Below are 25629 nucleotides of genomic sequence, written 5' to 3' on the forward strand. Positions count from 1 at the left end.
TGGGTCTCTCTCAAACTCTCCTCTCAAACAATCACACCTTTGTGGCAATGGATGTACCCTTGCTCTGCTTTTGTCTGCTAGCTCAAAGAGGGCTTCTAGCCCTCTCCTGTTTCAAACCTTCTCTCCACACAGATATTTATGGACTGTGATCTTGTCACTCTCAACCTTCTTTTGGGTACATGAAGGGCTCCTGGCACTACCTGGGAAGGATAAAGGAGTTTGAGGCGCAAGTGTTGTTTTTGTCCATCCTCCCCATAGAAGGAAAAGGCCTGGGTAGAGACTGGGTTGAATTGTGGAAGTCAACGAATGGCTACGCAGGTGGCGTCGGAAAGAAGGCTTTGGATTCTTTGACCATGGGATGGGGTTCCAAGAAGGAGGAGTGCTAGGCAGAGACAGGCTCCACCTAATGAAGAGAGGGAAGAGCATCTTCGGAAGCAGGCTGGTTAACCTAGTGAGGGGAGCTTTAAACTAAGTTCACCGGGGGTAGGAGACCAAAGCTCTGAGGTATATGGGGACATAGGATACCAGGAGGAAGCATGAGCAGGAGAACGTGAAAGGGGAGGGCTCCTGCCTCATACTAAGAAAGCAGAACAAACAGCAAGTTATCTCAAGTGCCTATACACAAATACAAGAAATTGGGGAAACAAGCAGGGAGAAATGGGAGTCCTGGCACAGTCAAGGAATTATGATGTGATTGGAATAACAGAGACTTGGTGGGATAACTCACATAACTGGAGTACTGTCATGGATGGATATAAACTGTTCAGGAAGGACAGGCAGGGCAGAAAAGGTGGGGGAGTTGCATTGTATGTAAGAGAGCAGTATGAGTGCTCAGAGCTCTGGTATGAAACTGCAGGAAAACCTGAGTGTCTCTGGATTAAGTTTAGAAGCATGAGCAATAAGGGTGATGTCGTGGTGGGAGTCTGCTATAGACCACTGGATCAGGGGGATGAGGTGGACGACGCTTTCGTCCGGCAACTAACAGAAGTTACTAGATCGCAGGCTCTGGTTCTTATGAGAGACTTCAATCACCCTGATATCTGCTGGGAGAGCAATACAGCAGTGCACAGACAACCCAGGAAGTTTTTGGAAAGTGTAGGGGACAATTTCCTGGTGCAACTGCTGGAGGAACCAACTAGGGGCAGAGCTCTTCTTGACCTCTGCTCACAAAACATGAAAAATTAGTAGAGGAAGCAAAAGTGGATGGGAACCTGGGAGGCAGTGACTATGAGATGGTCAAGTTCAGGATCCTGATACAAAGAAGAAAGGAGAGCAGCAGAATACGGACCCTAGACTTCAGAAAAGCAGACTTTGACAACCTCAGGGAACTGATGGGCAGGATCCCCTGGGAGAATAACATGAGGGGGAAAGGAGTCCAGGAGAACTGGCTGTATTTTAAAGAATCCTTATTGAGGTTACAGGGACAAACCATCCTGATGTGTAGAAAGAATGGTAAATATGGCGGGTGACCAGCTTGGCTTAACTGTGAAATCCTTGATGATTCTAAACACAAAAAAGAAGTTTACAAGAAGTGGAAGATTGGACAAAGGACCAGGGAAGAGTATAAAAATATTGCTCAGGCATGCAGGAGTGAAATCAGGAAGGCCAAATCACACCTGGAAGTGCAGCTAGCAAGAGATGTTAAGAGTAACAAGAAGGGTTTCTTCAGGTATGTTAGCAACAAGAAGAAAGTCAAGGAAAGTGTGGGCCCCTTACTGAATGAGGGAGGCAACCTAGTGACAGAGGATGTGGAAAAGCTAATGTACTCAATGCTTTTTTTGTCTGTCTTCACGAACAAGGTCAGCTCCCAGACTGCTGCACTGGGCAGCACAGCATGGGGAGGAGGTGACCAGCCCTCTGTGAATAAAGAAGTGGTTCGGGTCTATTTAGAAAAGCTGGATGAGCACAAGTCCATGGGGCCGGATGCGCTGCATCCGAGAGTGCTAAAGGAGTTAGCGGATGTGATTGCAGAGTCATTGGCCATTATCTTTGAAAACTCATGGCGATCGGGGGAGGTCCCGGAAGACTGGAAAAAGGCTAATGTAGTGCTCATCTTTAAAAAAGAGAAGAAGGAGGATCTGGGAAACTACAGGCCAGTCAGCCTCACCTCAGTCCCTGGAAAAATCATGGAGCAGGTACTCAAGGAATCAATTCTGAAGCACTTAGAGGAGAGGAAAGAGATCAGGAACAGTCAGCATGGATTCACCAAGGGCAAGTCTTGCCTGACTAATCTAATTGCCTTCTATGACGAGGTAACTGGCTCTGTGGATGAGGGGAAAGCAGTGGACGTGTTGTTCCTTGACTTTAGCAAAGCTTTTGACATGGTCTCCCACAGTTGTCTTGCCAGCAAGTTAAAGAAGTATGGGTTGGATGAATGGACTATAAGATGGATAGAAAGCTGGCTAGATTGTCGGGCTCAATGGGTAGTGATCAATGGCTCCATGTCTAGTTGGCAGTCGGTATCAAGTGAAGTGCCCCAAGGATCAGTCCTGGGGCTGGTTTTGTTCAATATCTTCATTAATGATCTTGAGGATGGTGTGGATTGCACCCTCAGCAAGTTTGCAGATGACATTAAACTGGGAGGAGAGGTAGATACGTTGGAGGGGAGGGGAGGGATAGGATACCGAGGGCCCTAGACAAATTAGAGGATTGGGCCAAAAAAAATCTGATGAGGTTCAACAAGGAGAAGTGCAGAGTCCTGCACTTAGGATGGAAGAATCCCATGCACTGCTACAGACTAGGGACTGAATGGCTAGGCAGCAGTTCTGCAGAAAATTACTAGGGATTACAGTGGACGAGAAGCTGGATATGAGTCAACAGTGTGCCGTTGTTGCCAAGAAGGCCAATAGCATTTTGGGCTGTATAAGTAGGGGCATTGCCAGCAGATTGAGGAACGTGATCGTTCCCCTCTATTCAACATTGGTGAGGCTTCATCTGGAGTACTGTGTCCAGTTTTCGGCCCCACACTCCAAGAAGGATGTGGAAAAATTGCCAGCGGAGGGCAACAAAAATGATTAGGGGACTGGAGCACATGACTTATGAGGAGAGGCTGACGGAACTGGGATTGTTTAGTCTGCAGAAGAGAAGAATGAGGGGGGATTTGATAGCTGCTTTCAACTATCTGAAAAGGGGTTCCAAAGAGGATGGATCTAGACTGTTCTCAGTGGTAGCAGATGACAGAACGAGGAGTAATGGTCTCAAGTTGGAGTGGGGGAGGTTTAGGTTGGATATTAGGAAAAAACTTTTTCACTAGGAGGGTGGTGAAACACTGGAATGCATTATCTAGGGAGGTGGTGGAATCTCCTTCCTTAGAAGTTTTTAAGGTCAGGCTTAACAAAGCCCTGGCTGGGATGATTTAGTTGGGGATTGGTCCTGCTTTGAGCAGGGGGTTGGACTAGATAACCTCCTGAGATCCCTTCCAACTCTGATATTCTATGATTCTATGATTCTATCCCAGTGGGATGGCATACACCTGTATGTAATCAGTTGCAATAATTAATAGTCACCATGTGAAATGCATATTGGTCCAGATCTCCATGGCCAGTGTCGCTGATGCCATTAGGGTGAATTGGCTCCAGCATTCATCGGCCAGGCAGAGGGGTAACAGGGTGGGCATGCCAGAAGACTATCTTCCCTCTCTCAGTGGTCCTGCTGCAGCTGGCTGGGTACATGGGGAGGGGCTGTGTGGGGAGTTTGCATTGTGTTGTCAACAAGTAACTCTGAGGCGAATGAACCCTGAACTGCTGTCTGTGGGGATAGCCTTTCTCTGATATCTTTCACCAACAGGAACCTAGAGGACAGCGCTAAGAGTTGTCAGGGAGAGAGCTTTCAGAGCAGGTGCCTGATATCCCTGCGAAATCTTAAGGGCACACAAAGCATCTTCCAGCCTTCAGATCTGGTTATCTGATCTCACGCCAGTGAAATAAACTGGCCATCATGCGCTGGTTTGGGGAACATAAAATGAACACCAAAGCCTGTCGGCTTCACATTCCCTAACGTCGGCCTGACTGCTCCGCAGCTGGGAATACTCTGTGGGGTGTGATTGGAGAGTCTGGCTCAGCTCCAGGGCAGAGAGAGCCTCTATATATGCCCGGAGAGGGGAAAGCTGCATCAGAGAGAGCTGCAGCCGCCTCGTCCTGCCTTCTCCCACGGTCTGCTCAAAGCTGAGGAAATAACTGCTCGACAAAATGTGCAAAGGATTAGCTGCCTTGCCACACACATGTCTGGAGAGGTGAGAACAATGGGAGTTTGTGCAGAAAACAAGATGGTTGTTGATTTACAGGCAAGATTGCTTCAATTTCTTAAATTAGATGGGGCATTTAAACATACAAATGCTTAGCCCGGTGTTGTGTTGGAGGGCAAGGCGTGAGGCAAGGTCCTGCATGCTGCCCTGTCCCCCACAAAGGACAGTTACAGCATGTAAGAGAAAAGCAGGTCTCAGTATTATTCCAAAGAGCAGCGGGAGGGTGTCTTTCCCTGTATGTTGCCTCTGATTGTTATCTGGGCCGCAGGAGCCGGGTGGCAGGGGCAGCTGCAGCGCAGACCCCGACCCCGGACCCCCTGGCGGCTGCCCCGGAGCCCAGTAGCGCGGCTGCCTCGGACCGGGTCGACCGGTCCCCCAGCCCCCTGAGCAGCAATGCGGGGCCGGGCGGCTGCCCCGGACCGAACCCAGGGCTAGAGCTCGCGGGGCCCGCCGGCTTCCCCGGAGCTCACGGGTCCTGCCGGCGCCGGCTGCCCCAGAGCTCGCGGGGAGTCTATGGGATCCGGGCTGTACTGCCATGGGCGGGGTCCTGAGCTGACTGATGCCCACACTGTGTGAGGAGTGGGGTCAGTGAGAGACCCACAGGTAACCCTGGAGGCTTGTGCTTCAAGAAACACAACTCTGAGATGTTGTCTATCACTTAAAATGCTCTGCTGTAGTGCTGCAGTGAAGATACTACCTATGCAGACAGGAGGACTTCTCCCATCAGTTTAGGTGCCCCACCTCCCCGAGAGGCGGGTGCTAGGCGCTTTCTACAGGGGGGCTAAGTCCGTTTAACTGCATCACTCAGAGGTGTGGATTTTCACACCCCGGTGAGCTATGGAGTTATACTGTCCTCATTTCCTAGGCCTGGGTATAGTCACAATTCCTTCCTGTTCCCTCCTTGTGTAGGGGGCATTCACGAGTGCTGGCCAAGGCTACCAACAAATGACCCCACTTCCCATACATGTGCAAGGAGCAGATCTACCTCACTGAGCGGAAGGCAACCAAAGTTCAGCCCATTCTTTGACTCTACCCACACAGCCCCTGTGGGAAGTGGGGGGTCAGCAGGTGTGTGGCTGATCCTGACAGGAGAAGGCTGGCTAGCTTGTGCACGTGTACCAGGCTACTGGTCACTCCTTCTTCCTCCCTTGCACAGACATCTTGTCCACCTCACAATCTAGCCCTGAATACAGAGTTCTGACCCTGCATCTGGAACAATCTGAGAAAGCAACAGTTACACTAGTGAACTGGCCAGTGACAGATTCCCTGCCTAAACATGTGAATCTTTACAAAGTGTTTCTCTTCACAATCCCAACTGCAGATCTGGAGCTAGGCTATTTAGATTGGGGAGGATTGGGTCTATTGTGTAAATAGCTGGAGATATTGAATACACTGGAGGATCTATATGAGCCAAGTCTGCTGTTTCCCCTGTAGATTACAGATTTGTTACCCATTATACAGGACTAGAGGCACAAGGAGAAAAAGATATGTATTGCTTTTTGTGAAGCCAGGCTTAATGCAATGATCTCATGAGATCAGAATGTGATTTGTGGCTATTAAGAAATAGCCTTTCTCTAAAATGTTTCAAAGTCCTCCCCTGTTTCCTGGATTTCAGAATGTGCATTATCCAAATCCATAGTCCCCAGCCCCTCTGACAAGGCACAGTTCTGATGCAGCTATTTCACTCTTTTGTTGTTGTTTTTATTAATAACCACATTTCCAAGAGTTCTCATCCTATCCTACTTGAGGTACTTCACACTTGCTATGAGAACTTCTAGGGGCCATGTTAGAATTTTCCAGGTTACTCCCTGAGGTCAGAGAGAAAACACTTTTACAGAGAGAGAATGGGGCTGGATTTGTGGGTCCCTGGCTGGAAAATGCCTGTCTTAGCTGTGTCAGCTGGGGATTTCAGAAGATCCTAAGGGATGTCAGAGTACAAGTCACAGGGACCCCTGTACTAAGAGTCACTTTTTGTGTTTGGAAAATCCCCCCCCCCATTGCTAGTTCTTTTAAGAACCCCCAGGGCAGAGCTGTTGCAGATGGACGACTTGCTCCATTTCCTTCTAACATGTTTGTGATTAATTAAGAAATAACTGCACTAAACAACTGCACCACTAATGTAGTTCCACATGCATGCATACATATGAACAAAGATGGTAGGACTAATATTGGCAATATGTGATAGAAAGTCCATCTTTCTTTTCATATGGCATTGGTCAAACACTCTAGAATCTCTATACTTGTGTGTAATTTCCTCCCCACATTGGGGGCCAAGTTACTCTGTAACTTTAAAATACCTCTGATTTGTGCAAGTAGCTATAGTTTCAGAAACTGTGCTCTCAGTCTATTCCGTATGAAGAAGCGCTGACCCTGGGCTCACCATGCTCTGGGACACTCTTTAAAACTAACAGCTAAAAAATAGACTCTTCTAGGGACTCCCCCACTTTACCAAATAATTAACACAAATCTGATGCAAATCAGCTGTCCATTTTGTTTTTGCTAGGAGATTTTGTATGTATGTAGCTGCAGCTTAAATCTATCTATCCCCCTTTACACAAGTGTAAATGACAACATAGGACCAAATTCTCATATACAAACAAGTTCTTTTTTCACAACTCTGCCAGTGTCAAGGGGCCTTAAAGAGTATAAATGTAACTTAGGCTGTCTTTCTGCAGTCAGAGCAGGACATGGGAGCCTCAGTGCAAATAAGACTTGGGAGTGCAAGTCAGTGGAGAATTGAGACCTTGGCCTCTGCTTGATGAGGATGTTCTGGAGACAGTTGAAGGGAAAATGGTTTTACCATTTTTGAGTATGAATAGAGTATAAACAATTCTTGTGACTTCTTTTTGAGCAGTGCCACAACCAGCCCAGCGAGAGGCTAGCAGGTTACAGATAGCATAGAGACAGCACTCATTGAACAGCAACACCTTACCTTGGGCCAAAGGAAGCATTTGATTTGTCTGAGCTGTGAACCTCTGAAAATTGTGTAATGAGTGTGCACAGTAGATTATGGGGAGCATTTTCAAAGTGCCTACATGATTTAGAAGCCTAAGTCCAATTTTCAAAGGTGATTCAACTGACTTTCAATGGGATGTAGAGATTTTGAAATATTCTCCTTTATCAGTATGCTTACCAAGAATAGGCCTAAGGCAGGGGTTTGTCTACATGGGGACCAAATTTCCTTTTAAAGTGAATTAGTCAAACTGCATTAAAATCCCTACGTGGACCCTCTCACTCAGAATCAAAGTGGCCTGAGAAGTCATTAATCCTGCCTGCAGTGTCAATTTTGTTTGGAGACTCAGAGGTAGTGCTGTGACACAGAAGGAATCTCAGGGGCTCCTGGGGACCTTATCAGTTCAAAGGAGCTTTAAGGTGTGCTGGGGCTTGGAAAGGGGCTGTGTGCAATTCTGGAGCTGCTAAGGCAGTGGTTCTCAAACTTTTGTATGGGTGACCCCTTTCACATAGCAAGTCTCTGTGTATAACCCCCCTTACAAATTAAAAACACTTTTTTACATATTTAATACTACTATAAATGCTGGAGGCAAAGCGGGATTTGGAGTGGAGGCTGACCGCTCGCGAACCCCTGTGTAATAACCTTGTGACCCCTTGAGGGATCCCGACCCCCAGTTTGAGAACCCCTGTGCTAACGGGTCATGAAGCTAGGTGTAGAGGGGTGCAGGGGTTATGATTAGGTCTCTAAATGGAAAAATAAATCCATTCTCCAAAACTCATCCCACAGACCAAGCTCAACCCATTTGAAGCAGATGCCTACATGAGAGAGCCTTTGATTTCCTTTGTGCTTAGGAGGGGCTGGAGCTCCAATGCTCCAAGGCTCACGGTGGGTTTTGCAATGGATCCTCAGGCAAGCAAAGATGTAGCTCACACAGCCGGGTGACCTTGTCATGACTCTACACTATTGTGACATTCTATATCTTGGAGGAGCACTCTGTAACCCTCATATTCCTCATTAACATATAATTGTGATATTGCTTATAAAGCATGCCATGAGAGGTATCAAGAGAAAGGTTATGATCTGCTGAAAGCCATTGTTCCGTCAAAATAGGTGTATAATTAATGCATATAAAATTATAAGAATTATGTTGTATGGTTTTCACTAAAATATGCTGTGGGTTTGGGAAGTGCCCAGATACTAACTCTCCAGAGACAATGACAAGGGAAGGGGTAACCAACATCCAGGTGGGTGCCGAACAGACATCACCAGCCATTGTCCAGCTGAGAAGTTACAGTCCTTAGATGTATGAATAGGGGACTCTCAAGGAGAAGTAGAAAGGTTATTTTACCTCATATTTGGCACTAGTGCAATGTTGGTGCCCACAATTCAAGAAGCATGTTGATACATTGAAGACGATTCAAAGAAGAGCCATGAGATTGATTAAAAGATTGGTGTGACATTCTGTACTTTGGGGGGAGCACCCTGTAACCCCCCCCATATTCCTCATCTGTATATAACTGTGATCTTACCTTACAAGGCATGCTATATATGTATCAGGGGAAAGGTTATGATCTGCTGAAAGTCATTTCTCTATCCATATATGTATATCATTAATGCATCTGAAGTTATGAGAATTGTGTTTTATGGTTGTCACTAAAACATGCTGTAAATTGGGGAATCAGCCAGATATTAGTTCCCCAGAGGCAACAGCAAGGAAAGTAACTAGCACCCGGGCAGGGTGTGAAACAACCCATCAACAACCATTGTCCAGCAAGGGAGCTACAATGCAATGACTCACCTGCATGAGGCCACACCAGGGGAATTGCTCAACCTTGCCTGAGGATTCAGCAGACATACCTGGACTTGTGTTTTTCAAGCACATTGTTTGAGGGTATAAAATCAAACACAGAGGGCCTCTGCTTGGTCCTTCTCCTACCTCCACCTACACTGCAAGCAACTAAGACTCTGAGAAGAAGACGACTCCAACACAGGAGATTGGCCTAGATTAAGGAACAAACCTGTATGTGACAGGAGGCCACCCGATATGCTGAGATATCACTGAGCTCGCCTGTTATACCAGTTTTGGTATCCTTTTTACCTGTCTTGCTGAGTCAGGCTTTTAAGCCTGCTCCAACACACCTGCAGGCAGGGCTACCCCCAACTGCAGAACAAAGCAGACACTGAGATCAATTCTGGGAAGGCTCAGTTTAAGGGACTTGCCCCAGCATGCAGGTGTGCAGACCCAAAGATATATTATGAAATCCGCCTCCTCTCTCAATATGGAGGAAGGTATGCACAGCTTCTTGCTCCACCCCCCCAGTTAGAAATTACAGAAACTGGGCTTAATAATTAACAAAACAAATTTTATTAACTATAAAAGGCAGATTTTAAGTGGTAAAGTTTCTGTGGTTCAGAGTTCCAGTTATATTCCTTTTCAGACTGGACCACTGTCTCAGTCTGGACTCCTCCCTTGCCTTCCTTTCAGGTGGCTTTTGCAGTCTTTCTTCTTTGGCAGACAGCCATGGAGAAGAGGAGTCCCATTTGCCTTCCTCCCCACCCTTAAATATGATTTACATAAGGCAGGAATCCTTAGTTTCCCAAACTTGACCCTCCTTCCGTTCCTTTGGAAAGTGACAAGAAGTCCCAGGTAATGTTTAGTATCAGGTGACACCCATGTCTCTGCAGGGCTGTGGCAGCCATTTTTCGTAGGCTGTCTCCAGCATCCACAGGAAGACCAAGCTCTTTCACAGTCCATTGCCTCTGCTAATGGCCCATTAGCCCTGTCTGGCTTTTCCATTGTGGTATCTGTTTGTCAGATGTTGGGGGTGACACCCAAAGTCATTCATTTGAAATACAGATACATAACTAATATTCCTAACATCAGATACAGAAATGATACAGACATACACATTGGATAATCACATTCAGTAAATCATAACCTTTTCAATGATATCTCACATAATCCATCTCACAAAGTATTTCTCAGTTTTGTCATTCATATCATAAGCATATTTTCATAAAGAATATGGAATGAAACATCACACTGTATATTAAGGATTTCAGTATCCAGTGGGGTGAGAAACTGCTTAATCTAGATGTTGCCCAGTCTAATAGGGTTGAGAGTTTAGACTGCATGCTTATTTTTTTCTTTCTTTTGGTAACTAACTCTGACTTTTTGCCTGTCATTTAATATCACTTAAAATCTGCCTTTTATAGTCAATACAACTGTTTATCTTTACCAGTGAGTTTGTATGAAGTGTGTGGCAAATCTGCTCAGGTTTTGCAAAAGCTGGTGGATATCCACTTTTCACTGATGAAGTGGTGAACCAATTAATAAATTTGCACTGCTCATGTTGAGTAGTGCAAGACGGTATATTCCTGGGGTACAATGCTGGGAGGATTTGGCTCTGGTGCCTTTCTCTGTGAGATTCATGAGTGGCTCTGGGAGCTATCATGAATCTAGCTGGGTTTGGGGTCTCTGCATTTGGTTGTGCTGGGTGGTAACAGCGCCTGGAGGGGTTTGCTGCTGGTCACTAGCAAGGCATTGCGAGAGACAGCCCAGGCTGGAGAGAGCTAAGGGGGCACAGCAGTCCCACAGTCCCAGGCTGTACCCCAGGGATCCCATCATAGTAGCTCAGAAAGCAGGTTGAAATACATAGCGTGCTGTACTGAGCAAGATTTGCACTTCATACGCTGGTGTAAAGATTAAGTGAGGCTTTAAGTGTGGTAGCTATGGACAGTCAGGACAAGGCTACTTGTTTTTTTTCTGTTTGCTTATTTTGGGAAAGTGAAGTAAGGACAGAAAAGCAGGAAAATGACTGAAGCAGTGAAGCGATTGCGAAGTTGCAGCTTTTTAGGCTGCAGAAATGTGCAGGAATGGTGCCCCTAGCCTCTGTTTGTCAGAAGCTGGGATTGGGTGACAGGGCATGGATCACTTGATGATAACCTGTCTGTTCATTCCCTTTGGGGAACCAGTCATTGGCCACTGTCAGAGGACAGGATACTGGGCTTGATGGACCTTTGGTCTGACCCAGTATGGCCGTTCTTATGTTCTTAAAAGGAGAGGGAGCACCAGGGATTATTACAACTGAAAGAACTATAGATAAAGGAGAAGGAAAGAGTGAAAACACCAACTGGACCTGCTAGAGAAGCAGAACCAGAACCCACTGACCCCAGCGATTCCCATAACTCCAAAAATCCACAATTGGGACCATTTATGTTCTGCATACGAGGCAGAAGATATTACTGAATATCTGACTACCTTTGAAAGGCTGTATGCAGTGCATGGAACCCCTGATGCCAAGAGTTCCTACCCTGATTGCAAAATTAACTGGTAAAGTTCTAAGTGTATTCAGTGAAATGCCCATTGAGGATGCTTTAGACCAGTGGTGGGTAACCTGCGGACTGTCAGGGTAATCCGGTGGCAGGCCATGAGACAGTTTGTTTACATTGACTGTCCACAGGCACGGCGCCCGCAGCAGTAAAGTCTGTGGATGAGATGGCATCTCTAGGTGATGCCTTTGAAAAGATCCAGGCATCTATTGAAAGCAAACTGCTAAAAGAGTTATTTAAACCTGGTGGGAAGGGAGGGTACCATTTTATCCCTAGGAAGAAGGAGTGGGCTTGGGAGCCCAGACATTCCCCTTTCCAAAAGCATCCCCTTACTGGTAATTCCCATCCCAAACCTCCTATCAATCCAGAGGAGCCCAAAAGGTGCTATCAGTTTAATTCCACTGATCACCTGAGGAATAAATGCCCTGTACTAGGAGGAAGCAGGCGACCAATAGCTCATGTTAGTTCTGCTGTCCTCAACACAGAAACCTCCCAAGCAATTGCAACCTATCATACTGGTTTTGTGAAATTAGCCTCTGCGGAACCAGATATGGAACACGTTAAGGTTGGCCAAATTGATGGCAGGGAATGCTTGGGGCAGAGGGATACAGGGGCTCAGATCTCTCTGGTTAAGCTGAGTGCAGTTCCAGAAGCCAGCATATTGCCTGGCCAAATGGCAGAGATTGTGGGGGGTGGGTGAAAGCAGATTCCTCGTACCACTAGCTAAAATTCATGTTGGAAGATTTGGAAAGTATTTTGACTGGGGGTAATGAAACACCTCCTAGTTGACCTGCTTCTTGGTAGCTATTTTTCCATGTAGCTCAGATTAAAGTATTTGCCTGCAGCAGGAGGGAGTTTTATGCTGGGACTCCCTAGGGAAAGGGTAAGGTCTCAGGAACTGCTTGAAAGAATGGGGGAGAGTCTCCTTGATTCTTCTGCAGCAGGGGGAAGCCACAGGGTGGTTCAGACCAACTCCTGCACTGCAGCTGGAGGCAACATCACCTCAGGAAGGGAAGGGGGATGTAATGCTTGCCCAGGAGAAAATTGTCCAGGTTGTGAGCTGCCAGCAAGTTGCAGATGAACCAGAGAAAAAACCCACTCTAGGGAGCATAAGGAAATGTGTCCCAGAGGGTAGCCCAGAAAAGGGTGATGTGATCTCAGAAATCACTGAGGTGGGTGAGGATCCCTGTGACTGTAACACAGGGAAGCAGTGAGCTTCCAAGTATGGGAGGGACTGAGACTAGCTCCTTTCCAGCAGAAGGCAAATTTTAAGTGGTAAGAGATAGAACGAAGGAGATTACTAAACAAATAAAATAAAACATGCGGACTAAGCTTGAAACAGGTTACAAAATGTCATTTCTCACCCTAAATGTTGAATTTATGCAGGATGCAGAGTTTCTGTAGCTCAGAGTTCCAGTTATTATTCTTAAAAACTGGACCCCATCTCAGTCTGGACTCTCTCCTGCTTTTCCTTCAGGTTAGTTCCTTTGTCCCTTCTGGTTCTTTCAGCAGTCATCCTTCTTGGGTAGGCAGTAGAGGAGAATTCTATTTGCCTTCACCCCTCCCCACCCTGAAATAAGATTTACATTCTGTCATAAATATAAAGGGAAGAGTAAACACCTTAAAATCCCTCCTGGCCAGAGGAAAAACCCTTTCACCTGTAAAGGGTTAAGAAGCTAGGATAACCTCACTGGCACCTAACCAAAATGACCAATGAGACGACATGATACTTTCAAAGCTGGAGGGGGGGAGAAACAAAGGTTCTCTCTGTCTGTGTGTTGCTTTTGCTGGGACCAGAGCAGGAATGCAGGTTAGAACTCCTGTAAAGGGCTAATGAGCAATCTAGTTAGATGTGCGTTAGATTCCGTTTTGTTTAAATGGCTGATAAAATAAGCTGTGCTGAATAGAATGTATATTCCTGTTTTTGTGTCTTTTTGTAACTTAAGGTTTCGCCTAGAGGGATTCTCTATGTTTTGAATCTGATAACCCTGTAAGGTATTTACCATCCTGATTTTACAGAGGTGATTTTTACTTCAATTAAAGTTCTTCTTTTAAGAACCTGATTGCTTTTTCATTGTTCTTAAGATCCAAGGGTTTGGATCTGTGTTCACCTGTACAAATTGGTGAGGATTTTTATCAAGCCTTCCCCAGGAAAGGGGGTGTAGGGCTTGGAGAGGATTTTGCGGGGAAAGAAGTTTCCAAGCAGGCTCTTTCCCTGTTATATATTTGTTAGACGCTTGGTGGTGGCAGCAATAAAGTCCCAGGGCAAAAGGTAAAATAGTTTGTACCTTGGGGAAGTTTTAACCTAAGCTGGTAAAAATAAGCTTAGGGGGTTTTCATGCAGCTCTCCACATCTGTACCCTAGAGTTCAGAGTTGGGAAGGAACTTTGACACATACAGCGAGAGTCTTTTGTTTCCCAAACTTGCCTCCCCCTCTTCTTTTAGTGGAAAGTTACAAGAAGTCCAAGATAATGTTTAGTACCAGGTGACAAGACCACCTGACCTAGTATTGTCACAGCTACATTCCAGGAAGCCTCCCAGGAAGGAGAGAGATTAGTATCTTCACAGTCTGTTGTTTCTTCCTAACATCCCATCAAATTTGGTGGCCTGTTTTCTGGTGGGTGTCTTCCCAATACACACCCAGTTGTAATTGTTACATAGTCCATATTCCTAACTTTAGATACAGAAACCATACATACAAATTGGATAAGCACATTCAGTAAATCATAACCTTTCCAATGATAACTTACATGAGCCATCTTAGTTATGACAATCATATTGTAAGCATATTTTCATAAAGAATATAGAGTGTAACATCACATGCACATCCTCATGTGGCAAGAGAAGCCCAGACAGTACTGTGTCTAAGCCATCCCCACCATTGCCGCAACGAGGGCACCTCACAATCCTGTGAGGCAGGAACTGTCTTCCCAGAGACACTGAGTGACTGGCCCAAGACTAGACAGACGGTCTGTGGCACAGCTAGAAATTAAAACCAGGTCACAAGTCCAAAGTGTTGGAATTATTTATGATAGGGCACCATGAGACATTACTTAACCATAAGTTCCTTTATTAAATCTATAGGCCAAATGGTATCCATATAATTGCTTTAAATGTGTACAGTAACACATCCAGAAGCATGTGATCAATACTACAGATGGAGACAATAGTCCGCTCTTCTTGGTTTGTCCCAGCATGACTGGACTGTATCTGATAAAGAACCTTCACATTCCCAGCTCTTTATTCTCTTCAGCTAATGTACTAGCAGGGAAAAAAACACCCCCCCCCCAGTTTGAAGCTGTTTAGCCTTACTACTTTCCTTCCTCCACAGCCGTCCTTTCTTGTCTCCTCCCCCATCTGTGCTTACCAGATGGATGATGGGGAGGTCTATACAGCCCCCCCTCTTTTTTTTTTTTTTTTTTTTAAAAAGGATGTTTTTCATTGTCTTGTTGTTGTATTGCCTTATTTTATTGGTTACTTTTTGAACCCATTGAATCTCACCACAGGATTCCATTCTATTAAAGGACAAAGAGCAGGGAAAAGGGTGCCCAGGCCACCCTGGAGCTGGGGTGCATTAGCAACAGTTGGGGTTCACTGGCAGAGCTGTGTGGGGTTGTGATGCAGGAAGTTTGACATACACTGGCAGAGCTGTGGAGTGCAGAGACATCAGGGTATGTGGCTGGGTGCACTGGCATAGCAGTGGGGTGGAAACAGGTTGGGGTGCACTGTCAAAGCTGAGGCTGCAGGGTAGCTGAGGTGCAGTAAGGTTGAGTTGCACTGGCTGAGCTGGGCATGAAGAGGGTTTGGGGTTCAGGTTGGCAGGATGCAGGCACATTGGGGTGTAGTGGTAGCACTGAAGGGCACAAACAGGGTTGGAGTATAGGGATGTTGGAATGCACTGACAGAGCTGGGGGTACCATGCATCCCTCACTGAGCCCCCAACATATCTACCCTATCCAACCATCTATTCCTTTCCCCATAACACTCCACCCCTTGCTGCAGTCCCAAGTCCTTCTCCCGCTATTCCCTCACTCCTCCAACCCCTAATAGCCCTGCTCGGAAGCAGTCACATGTCTGTTTCTCCTGAGCCCCCAATAAAACTGCCACCCATGACTCAAACTGTAACAATCTCCAGCCATTTAGTTCAAAACTTTTGTCATAGATGGGGGTTGTGATTCACTTAGCCTTAGTTATGATAACAGAAGGGGGAGTTCAGCCTTCCAGGGGTCTGGGATTATACCAGTCATTAGGGCTTCTCAGTGAGTGACCAGATAACAAGTGTGACAAATCACGACTTTTTTTTGGGGGGGGGGGGGAAGGGAAGGGTAGTTGCATATATAAGACAAAGCCCTTAATAGTGGTATGTCTGGTGGTCACCCTACTCTCAGTTTAACAGTACAAGGCAGCAGAAGGAAGCCATTTGGGGAGAGGGGGCTGTAACTAAGGAAGCCCTTATTCAAATTACCCCAACTTTTGAACTCTAGTGTTTCTCTGTGCCCTAATAAGACACCAAATTTCAAAGCAATGTGATTAACCACCAAGTTTTAAAAGCACTTACAAAGAGTTGATCTTTAAAACATATAAAATGGTGGGAATAGAAACCCTCTAGCTGTTTTTCTGTATTGGTGCAGTGTAAAAATGTATTTTTCCTAAATACCTGTTCTCAGATTGGGCCCTCAGAAGTTGAGGGTACCATGAACTACTTGATATAAAATGCAACAGATTATTGATGTGGGTCAACTTGGTCTCAGTTTGATCTCTAGCTCTGTAGAAAATAAACCTAGAAACTTTTTTAAAAAATTGCTATTTTGGGGGCTTGTATGTCTGGAGCCCCTGGCTCAAATTATTCCAAATTTGGAATAGTAACCCTGTCTTATCCTCCTGAGTCACACCAAATTTCAAAGGAATCAGACTAGGTATATCAATTTTAGAGGATTTAAAATGCCCCCTTTAAACAGATGTCACAAGGGAACTTTAACTTTCTGTGCCATGATAATATTACAAATACTGAAATTCTAGCTACAGAACTGTTAACTACACTGCAGGGATGTCATGGAAATGTGCCACATGGTTTAATGTTGTGCAGAGTGCTGGCTAGCCTCTGTTCAGTAGTGTTGCCTTTCCCAAGGGGGCAGGAACAGCCAAATGTCTGTGAGCTTGTCTCCACTACAGATGCTACAGCACTGCAGCCAGATAGCAAGTGTGAAAAATCAGGATGGGGGGCAGGTAACAGAGTATGCCTGGTAATAGGCTCCTACATAAGACAAAGTCCATAATAGAGATGGTCCGAAACAAATTGGGACATCTGGTCACCCTATTGTAGCACCAGAGTGTAGACACTTGCTACAGCCGTGGAAGGGGGTTTTCTGTCGCTGTAGTAAACCCACCTCTCCAGAGGCCATAGTTAGGATTGACCCAAGTTTTAGGTCTAGAGCAGGCCAGTGGTAATGGTCCAACAAAGGCAAAGTCTGGAACCGCTCTCTGGCACACACGCAGAGGCATCCTCATGGCCACTGTTGCTCAGCTGTACAGCTTCAGACAGACTCAGATTCAGGCAGTTGGGCCCCAGCTATACCCCACCAGGGGACCCTCATGGGCCTGCCCAAATAGTCAGTTCAAGGTCAGAATGGACCACCAGATAATCTAGTCTGACCTTCTGTACCTCACAGACCAACTGCACCCCCTAGCACCTGCACACTAAACTCAACAACCCAAATCAAAACCATCATCTTACAGCCCACAGGAGACTAGACTATGATGAGCCACAGGCAAAGAATAGGATGGGCAAAAGTGCCTCAGTGCCTGCAATGGCAGGGAAATGATTAAGTGACCCCCACCCACATACTGCCAGAGGAAGGTGAAAAATCCCCCAGTCTGATCTGGAGGAAAACTTCCTTCCTGACTGCACACACATCAATCAGGTAGACCCTGAGCATGCGAGCAAGAACCAGCCAGCCACACACTTCAGAGAGAGAATGCTTGGCACCACCTCAGAGCCATGACCCTCCCCATCCAATCTCTAGCCGTGGCCATCCCTGATGCTTCAAAGGAAGCAGAGTTAAAAAAAACAAAATACACAGAGGGAAGAGAAATCCCTTCCTGATCCCTGCAGGTGGCCAACTAAACCACTGAAGAATGAATACAGGTTTCAGAGTAGCAGCCGTGTTAGTCTGTATTCGCAAAAAGAAAAGGAGTACCGGTGGCACCTTAGAGACTAACAAATTTATTAGAGCATAAGCTTTCGTGAGCTACAGCTCACTTCATCGGATGCATTTGGTGGAAAAAACAGAGGAGAGATTTATATACACACACACACAGAGAACATGAAACAATGGGTTTATCATACACACTGTAAGGAGAGTGATCACTTAAGATAAGTCATCACCAACAGCAGGGGGGGGAAAGGAGGAAAACCTTTCATGGTGACAAGCAAGGTAGGCTAATCCCCCTGCTGCTGGTGATGGCTTATCTTAAGTGATCACTCTCTTTACAGTGTGTATGATAAACCCATTGTTTCATGTTCTCTGTGTGTGTGTATATAAATCTCTCCTCTGTTTTTTCCACCAAATGCATCCGATGAAGTGAGCTGTAGCTCACGAAAGCTTATGCTCTAATACATTTGTTAGTCTCTAAGGTGCCACCGGTACTCCTTTTCTTTTTGAAGAATGAATGCAACAGGATGTATCATTTTACTACTTTGGCACCTCTTTGTGGCCCATCTGGGGATTAGCTCACCACATGATCTGACACTCCTTCCTGCAGTTGCTCAGCCTGTTGTCCCACTCACTCCATGACCCCACTCATGCTCACAGAACTTTCCTCTTTGTGGTTTAGTCCTCCAACTAAGTCACACTGAAGGTTCCCCCCTTCTGGGGTATTATCAAAGTTTCCTTCCAGTCTGTCCCCACCAGTCCCCAAAGAGGCTACTCCAGCACACTGCTCCCACAGTAGTTTGTAGGGGAACCTGGGCTCACCTCTACACCAGGTTCCAATCCAGGAACCAGCAATTTAGCAGCTCAGGGTTTTGCTCTCCCAGCCCTCAATACTCTCCCCTGAACTGCTTCCTACACTGCCTATGTCTTTACTGCCAGATCCCTGGCTTTATAAAAGCCCTGACTGTTTTTGCCCAGGTGAGCTTCATCCCCAAGTAAGCCTTATTGTAGCCTACCTCCCGCCCAGGTGCAACCAATGGCTAATTGGTCTCACTTGCCTATTTTAACCACACCAGGGCTAGTATGGGGTGAATGCCGCAAACTAATTAGCTTTAGAAACATAAGGCATAACCCAGAAGCGAGTCCCAGGCCTACTGAGTTCTGTGCCTCCAATCACAAGCAACCTCATCATACAATTGTATTCATAAATTTGCACTCATAATTAAGTTGTTTGCTCTCACAATCCCTATTGGGAGATTGTGCCACCCCTCTGATGGGTAGAAATTGTCTTCTAATTTCTGGCCTGAATTTGTTCATGGCCAGTTTATATCCATTTGTTCTTGTGCCAAAATTGTCTTTTAGTTTAAATAGCTCTTCTCCCTGTCTGGTGTTTATCTCTCTGATGTATTTATAGAGAACAATCAGATCCCTGCTCAACCTGCATTTTGCTAGACTTAAACAAGCCAAGCTCTTCCAGTCTCCATTCATAAGATAGGTCCTCTATTCCCCTCATTATCTTAGTAACTCTTCTCTGTGTCTGTTCCAGTTTGAATTCATCTTTCTTGAATACGGGTGACCAGAATTGTACACAGTATTCCAGATGGGGTCTTTACCAGTGACTGGTACAGTAATATTAATACTGCCAGAGTGGCATGAGTGGCAGTGGTAGTGGCATGGGCACCACTTCAAGACAGGCAGGGGCAGCAGCATAGGCCCCCTTCCCCCTCAGAAGTGACTGTGTGACCCTTGGGAGCAGCTTGATGCAAGGAGGGCTCCCCCATACTTACTCCAGTTGCTTGGTATCTCTGTGGAGTTGGTTCCATGGAACCCCTCCCCAGAGTGGGGCTGGTGGGGTCCCTGGAGCAGTGGGACTGGGAGATAACACCTCACTGAGATACATGGGATGTATGTTCCTTCTCAGAGTGATGGGCTCATGCTCTCTGCAGATACAGGAAGCGTCACTGTGTCGGTCACACTCAGGACAGTTTCCCCTCTCAGAGCAATGAGCTCAGGCTCTCTGCAAATTCAGGCAGTGTTGCTGCATCAGTTACACTTGGGGCAGCTCCCCCTACTCAGAGTGACAGGCTCAAGCTCTCTGCAGACAGGCACACGCAGGACAGTTTCCACCTCCCAGAGCTATGGACTCAGGCTCTCGGCAGACTAAGGTAGCTTCACTGCATCAGTTACACACAAATCACCTTTTCCAGCTTCTTAAAAAAAATGTGAAACCACGAGGGCTAAAAATTTACTTAGAAACACTTTTTTCCCCTTTAAATGAAAGCTGAGATTCTGTTGTAACCATGTGACCATAGCAGCCAAGGCCCTATGCACAGTCTTGCGGTGTGTATACCATGTAGGCCAGAGTCTATGGACACTGACGTGGTGTTCAGCCTAACTGGGAGTTGTCTTATCAGATGAATTTTTAGGAACCTAGGACATCTGCTGTAAGACATGGAATTCTAGCTAGCAGTGGGTGAGGATAAGAAGCACCAACCAAGCCTGGCTCTTTTAGGATGACCCTGGGCTACTCTGTGCTCTGCTATCTTGTGCTTTGCTGGTCCCTAGTAGCCAAACCCTGTAGCTACAGAGCGGGTTCTCACCTGTGTCCCACCAGGGGCTGCACAAATGTGAATAAAATGGATCCGGTTTCTATAGCCCATATGAGGCATGAAGGTGTATCCACAGACAAGGGGTCCCAGCATGCACAGCTCCATCTTTTCCTAGGTACCCTTCCTCAGTCGACTCCACAAGCTGCACTCTCTGTTATTAAAACAGGGGCAGGCCTGGGCCATTCCATAGAGCTTTGTGGGCTCCGCTGCTCCTATGGGTACTTACTGGGCCCACACTGCAGACGAGGTGATCGCTAAAGTGCTTCTCCTAGAGCAGGGGTCGGCAACCTTTCAGAAGTGGTGTGCCAATTCTTCATTTATTCACTCTAATTTAAGGTTTTACATGCCAGTAATACATTTTAACGTTTTTAGAAGGTCTTGCTCTATAATATATAACTAAACTCTTGTTGTATGTAAAGTAAATAAGGTTTTTAAAATGTTTATTTAAAATTAAATTAAAATGCAGATCTTATCAGTTTAGTGTGATCCTTGCCCTTGCTTTTCCTTGCTGAGTTTTCCAAAGTCTGGCACGTATTTGGATAGTTTAAGCTGCACACAGTGATCAGTTGTTAACCGGTTCCAAGAGGGACAGAGGACAGATTTCATGTGTGAAAATACCTGTTCACACAGGTATGTGGATCCAAATGCTGAAAGCATTGCAAATGCAATTTTCTTAAAACAATTAAATTTCACTGGCAGGGACGTCTAGCAGATCAGAATAGAGGCTTCAAGATCTCTGTCGGTAGCTTTAAATGCACTCCGCAGATCTCCAGACTTTGATGCCCACAATTCTGAGCTTTTTAACTAAATGAGCTGCATTTCGAAATCTTCAACACCCATCCACTGAAATACAGACAAATCCAAGTCGCTTTTGTTGAACTTTTCATGTTTAATTAGAAAAAGCATTGGGCCAAATCGCTGGAAATCTTGAAATCTGTCAGAAAATTCTGATTCTAGTTCTTGCATGTACATTCCAATCTCATCAACACTGACAGTGCAACATGTCGATAGTTCTTTTATGTGTTGGAAGTAGCAGAAATTTGAAGTTCGAATATCCTGAGAAAAAACTAGTTTTACAACAAATAAAAAAAAATTAGTTTTACAGCAAATGCCTTCCAGGTTTCATAAAGATCCAGAACTGTTTGCCCTGCACCCTGGAGATAGAGGTTGAGTTCGTTTAGGTGAGCGGTGATGTCAGTTAGAAACATGAGCTGACACAGCCATTTGTCATCATCCAGTTTGGGGTAGTTTTGTCCTTTTTCCGACAAAAAGGCCTTGATTGCATCAAAACAGTTTACAAAGCACACCAAAACCTTGCCACGACTTAGTCACCAAATGTTGCTGTGAAGTGAAATGAACAGGCATCTAACTTTGCTTTCTTAGGAGCTGATATTTTGTCAAATGTACCCCTCAACTTACAGTGGGGAAAAAAATTTCAATAGATGTCAAAACAGCACAACGTCAAATGCAATGTGCTGTTCCACGTGATATGATAGTGATGTAAGCAGCAAATCAGGACTTAAAAAAATCCCAGTACAGTGGGATTGGTGCTTCCCATCCCCACCATTTCCTAAAAAGTGAAGGACAGAAGGGTCACTTTTGGAAACCCTGGGATTTCCTGTGTACATACCAGAGAGAGTGAGAGGAATGTGGGATTGATGACTAGAATGGTTAGAAACTAGACTGGGATGGCCAGACCCCAAGACCCTGCAAGCCACCTCTCCCTCACTGGAAGCCATTCAAATAGGGCTACAGAATTTTTAAAATGAACCCAAATAATTTTTCCAGTGATGACCTATGGGGGAGAAGAGCAGCTGGCTCTGCTAAGCTATTCTAACACAATGGAACTGGTGTTAGTGTACATGCCTGGGCCATAGAATGTGACCTCATAGGGTACATTTTGAAGTTCCTCTTTGCCGTAACTCCACTGCCTCTGTGGCCTTGTCTGGGTTAGTTTACACTCCTCATTAGCCACCTTTTCTGCTACACAGCTTCCAGCAACCTCTCATTGGGACAACTTTTTACTATTCACTGAATGCCAAGACTTGCCTACCGTTCACACCTTTCCTTCCAATTTATAGCCAATAGGCAACCCACAGGTCTGTTCATGTCATCACTGAACTTGGCCCCTACTGCCAGTTCCAGAAACCTGCATACACAGACATAGGCAGGTACTGGTACAATCATACTTACAGCATGCATGTGCACATACACACACATCCCAAATACATAGTAATAGACTCCTAGTCCAGTGAGAACTCACTGTCTGTGGGCCAGGAAGTGAGGCCAGCAGGGCCAAAGTATGCCTAATGCTCAGCAAGGTGAAGGCTGCACTGTCGTGGGCTGGCAGGGTCACAATGACTTCACCACACTTATTAGAATCAACAAACCAAATGGTGAGAGAACAAAGGGACCACACTGTACCTGAGGATGGTGACTTAACACTTAACAGGGAAAAGCAGGATCTTAACAAAATACATAGTGAGACACTGGAAAGTGTTCTCTTTTGTTTAAAGTAGTGTCCACACAAACCAGGACACACGACCAGTAAATTGCTCTCTGGGATGATTACAAAGTTGAAGCAAACCCCAGGGCTCCCTATATTGGGTGTCATTATCTCAGATCCAGACATGGGCAGCGGGTGGACCCCCGCCTTCGGGGAGGCTAGCTCCACAGCCTCACCCTGTCTGGACGAGGCCCCATTCCCATGGCAGGAGCCCTGAGCCCCCCCCCCACCTCCCCTCCCACGGGCGGAGAAGCCCTGGGCCAGCAGAACCATGGGCTGCCCCCCCCACCACTGGAGGACCCTGGGCTGGCCCCAGCTGTGCTGGCCAACCGACCTGAGCCTAAGGCCAGTCCCAGCTGTGCTGGCCAGCTGACCGACCCCAGTCCCGGGCCAGCTCTTGCTGCCCCAGCCGCGCCAACGGGCCTACCAACCCGAGCCCGGGGCTGGCCGACCTGAGCCCTGGGCCGGTCCTAGACCCAGGCTGGAGAATGGGAAAGGCAATGCGCCTCACCTACCGAGACCCCCAGACCCCGAGTAGAAGAATGCTGAGCTTTTTATATGCGCCATGCAGGTTCTGGGGTGGCTGAGGAGGCGGTATCTGCTATTCAGCTTCCTGGGTTCATCAGTAATCTCTCTGGAGTCCAGGGAGATTACTGATTAACCCAGAAAGCTGAATAGCAGATACCACCACCTCAGCTGCCCTGGAACCTGCATAGCACATAATAATAAGCAAAAACCCACAACCTGGGGTCCTGCAGCAGCGGCTCTGCCACGGGAGGCTGAGCCTTCTCTGGCCTATTATACCTGCCACCCTATGGATCCAGCTAAATAAATGAGTCTTGCTTCTTTCTACACAAACCCTGCATGCAGTGCACTGGACAACATGGGACTCATGCATGAGACACTAAACAACTTTGCTCCTGCACTCCCAGTTGTGCTGAGGATAGCCAGGATGGGATGGCACAGGGGACCAGTGTTGGACAACAGCAAAACCTGAGAAATGGAAACTCGGGGTTGGCTAAATGCTGGGGGAGAAAGGTGCACAGACTGTCTACATGTGGTTTCCCTATGGATTTGGTGGAGGAGGGGTCTTCCCCAGCCCAGCCCATCACTGGACAAACAGAGGCTCAGAACCCTTGATCCCATGTAATACATAAGGCCAGCTTTATGGAGTCTTTCCCTCTGCCCCATGCTGGCCCCTTCCAGAAAGAAGGCAGTGCTCACAAAGAACCCACCCCAGGCTGCAGCTGGGCCTCTCTCAGTGGGGGTCACCCAGACAGCATGTGCTCTAGGGGGAGAGCAGTATAGTCTTAAAGTGTCTGGCCAGTTCACAGTGGCCTCCATGCAGTTTGAATCTAGTCCCTGCTGACTTCCACTCCCTGCAGGTCAGGCCACTCCTCATTCCTCTTGTGCAGAATCTTGATTCCATGTAAAACATCCCTGAGAAGTCTGAGGAAGTACAGGGGAGCAGCCCTCTCCTTCACTGGGCTGACTTCTCCTTCCCCACTGACAAAAATGCCCCTATTTGGAGTAGTGCAGAATGGTGGCCTGTGACTGCCTCAGCCATTGCTTTCTCATGGGGAATGGACCTTCTCTGGGGATTTGGGAAATCTGTGTATGCAAGCTATGAATTCTATGTGAGATGATTAACTCTCTGTGTATATCATTGCCAAGCTGCAACCTGCATTTGCCTTCTCTATTGACTGTTTGTGTCCATGTTGGACTGGAATTCCAGAGGAGGGTGGCAAAACGATAAAGAAATAGGGTTATCAATGTTCAGGTGCTTCACCATTGAAATGGAATCACTCTAAACAATAGACTGGCTCCCAATCACGAGAACTGGTTTATTGTGGGAGAGGTCATGTAGCAACGAAGTTTCCTGATAGGACTCTGTGGTCACCTATTTAGACTGACCATGGAGTTGTTGAACAGAGGAGATCGGAAGGTTACAGAGGGCAGAAGCTGGTCTCAATTCTGCCATTTTCCACAAGTTTAATATGAGGGAAATTGCTGCAGGAGCTGGGTGAGGCAGGGGGGCCTGCATGTTGTATGGATCTGTGTAGATCTTCGGTGATTCAGTAAAATGCAATAATGTGTTAAACTCTGTGCAAGTGTCTATGTATGTTGTATGTTACACTTACCATGTGCCCTTGAGAAAGTTAAACTAACTCAGGAGGCTAACACCCTCAGGGAGTGGTTAAGCTACAGGGGGCATCTGAAACAGCCAACACTTGTTCCACAGACTGAGCAGGAGACCGTGTGGTCTCCGCTCCCAGGAAGGGGTGCTAGACAGAAGGTCTTCACCTCAGGAGTGTGTCTAGGGACCCAAAGACTGGGTCTGCCTGAGCTCTGTTCAGACTCCAGAGACTTAAAACATCTGGGGATCCAGAGGCTAGATATTCCCGAGCCATCTATTGGGCTGCCATCATGGGGAGCCTGATCAGACTGGTGACAGCAGTATGCTGACTCCCAGCTCACCCTAGGTTCTACTTCTGATATAGGAGTTTCTAACTGCTTCCAGCTCTTTACTGCTGGCATGCAAGGAAGCCTTGGGTGCTTGCAGTGAATACTCATAGCACAGTTTATATTACATGTTATATGCTACATCACAAGGACATTACTTAGGTTGCAAGGCCAAGCTATTAGGGCTTAGGAAACGTCAATCCTGATGCCTGTGTGGTTTAGTCTCTTGTACACATGCCCGGTCAGGTGAGATTTCCAGAGCAGCTAAAGGAATTAGGCACCCAAAGGTCAGTGGGCTTTGTGCACCTAACTCCCTCAGCTCCTTTCAGAACCCCAGCTTCAGCCTTTGCTATATGTGCTGAGTGGGGGAG

At 46.5% G+C, this 25629-nt stretch overlaps 1 protein-coding gene across 1 annotated transcript in view; it reads left to right on the forward strand.

Annotated features, from left to right (window-relative positions):
* The first annotated feature begins 3994 nt into the window (after positions 1-3994).
* LOC119860146 (regulator of G-protein signaling 5-like) overlaps positions 3995-25629 on the forward strand; it is a 61225-nt gene continuing 39590 nt past the window's right edge. The window contains exon 1 of the mRNA XM_038413469.2: positions 3995-4231. Coding sequence (XP_038269397.1) covers positions 4188-4231 — 44 coding nt within the window. The 5' untranslated portion in view covers positions 3995-4187. The remainder of the gene's footprint in view (positions 4232-25629) is intronic.

Source organism: Dermochelys coriacea, chromosome 8 (genome assembly GCF_009764565.3).
Source record: "Dermochelys coriacea isolate rDerCor1 chromosome 8, rDerCor1.pri.v4, whole genome shotgun sequence".
Taxonomy (NCBI): domain Eukaryota; kingdom Metazoa; phylum Chordata; order Testudines; family Dermochelyidae; genus Dermochelys; species Dermochelys coriacea.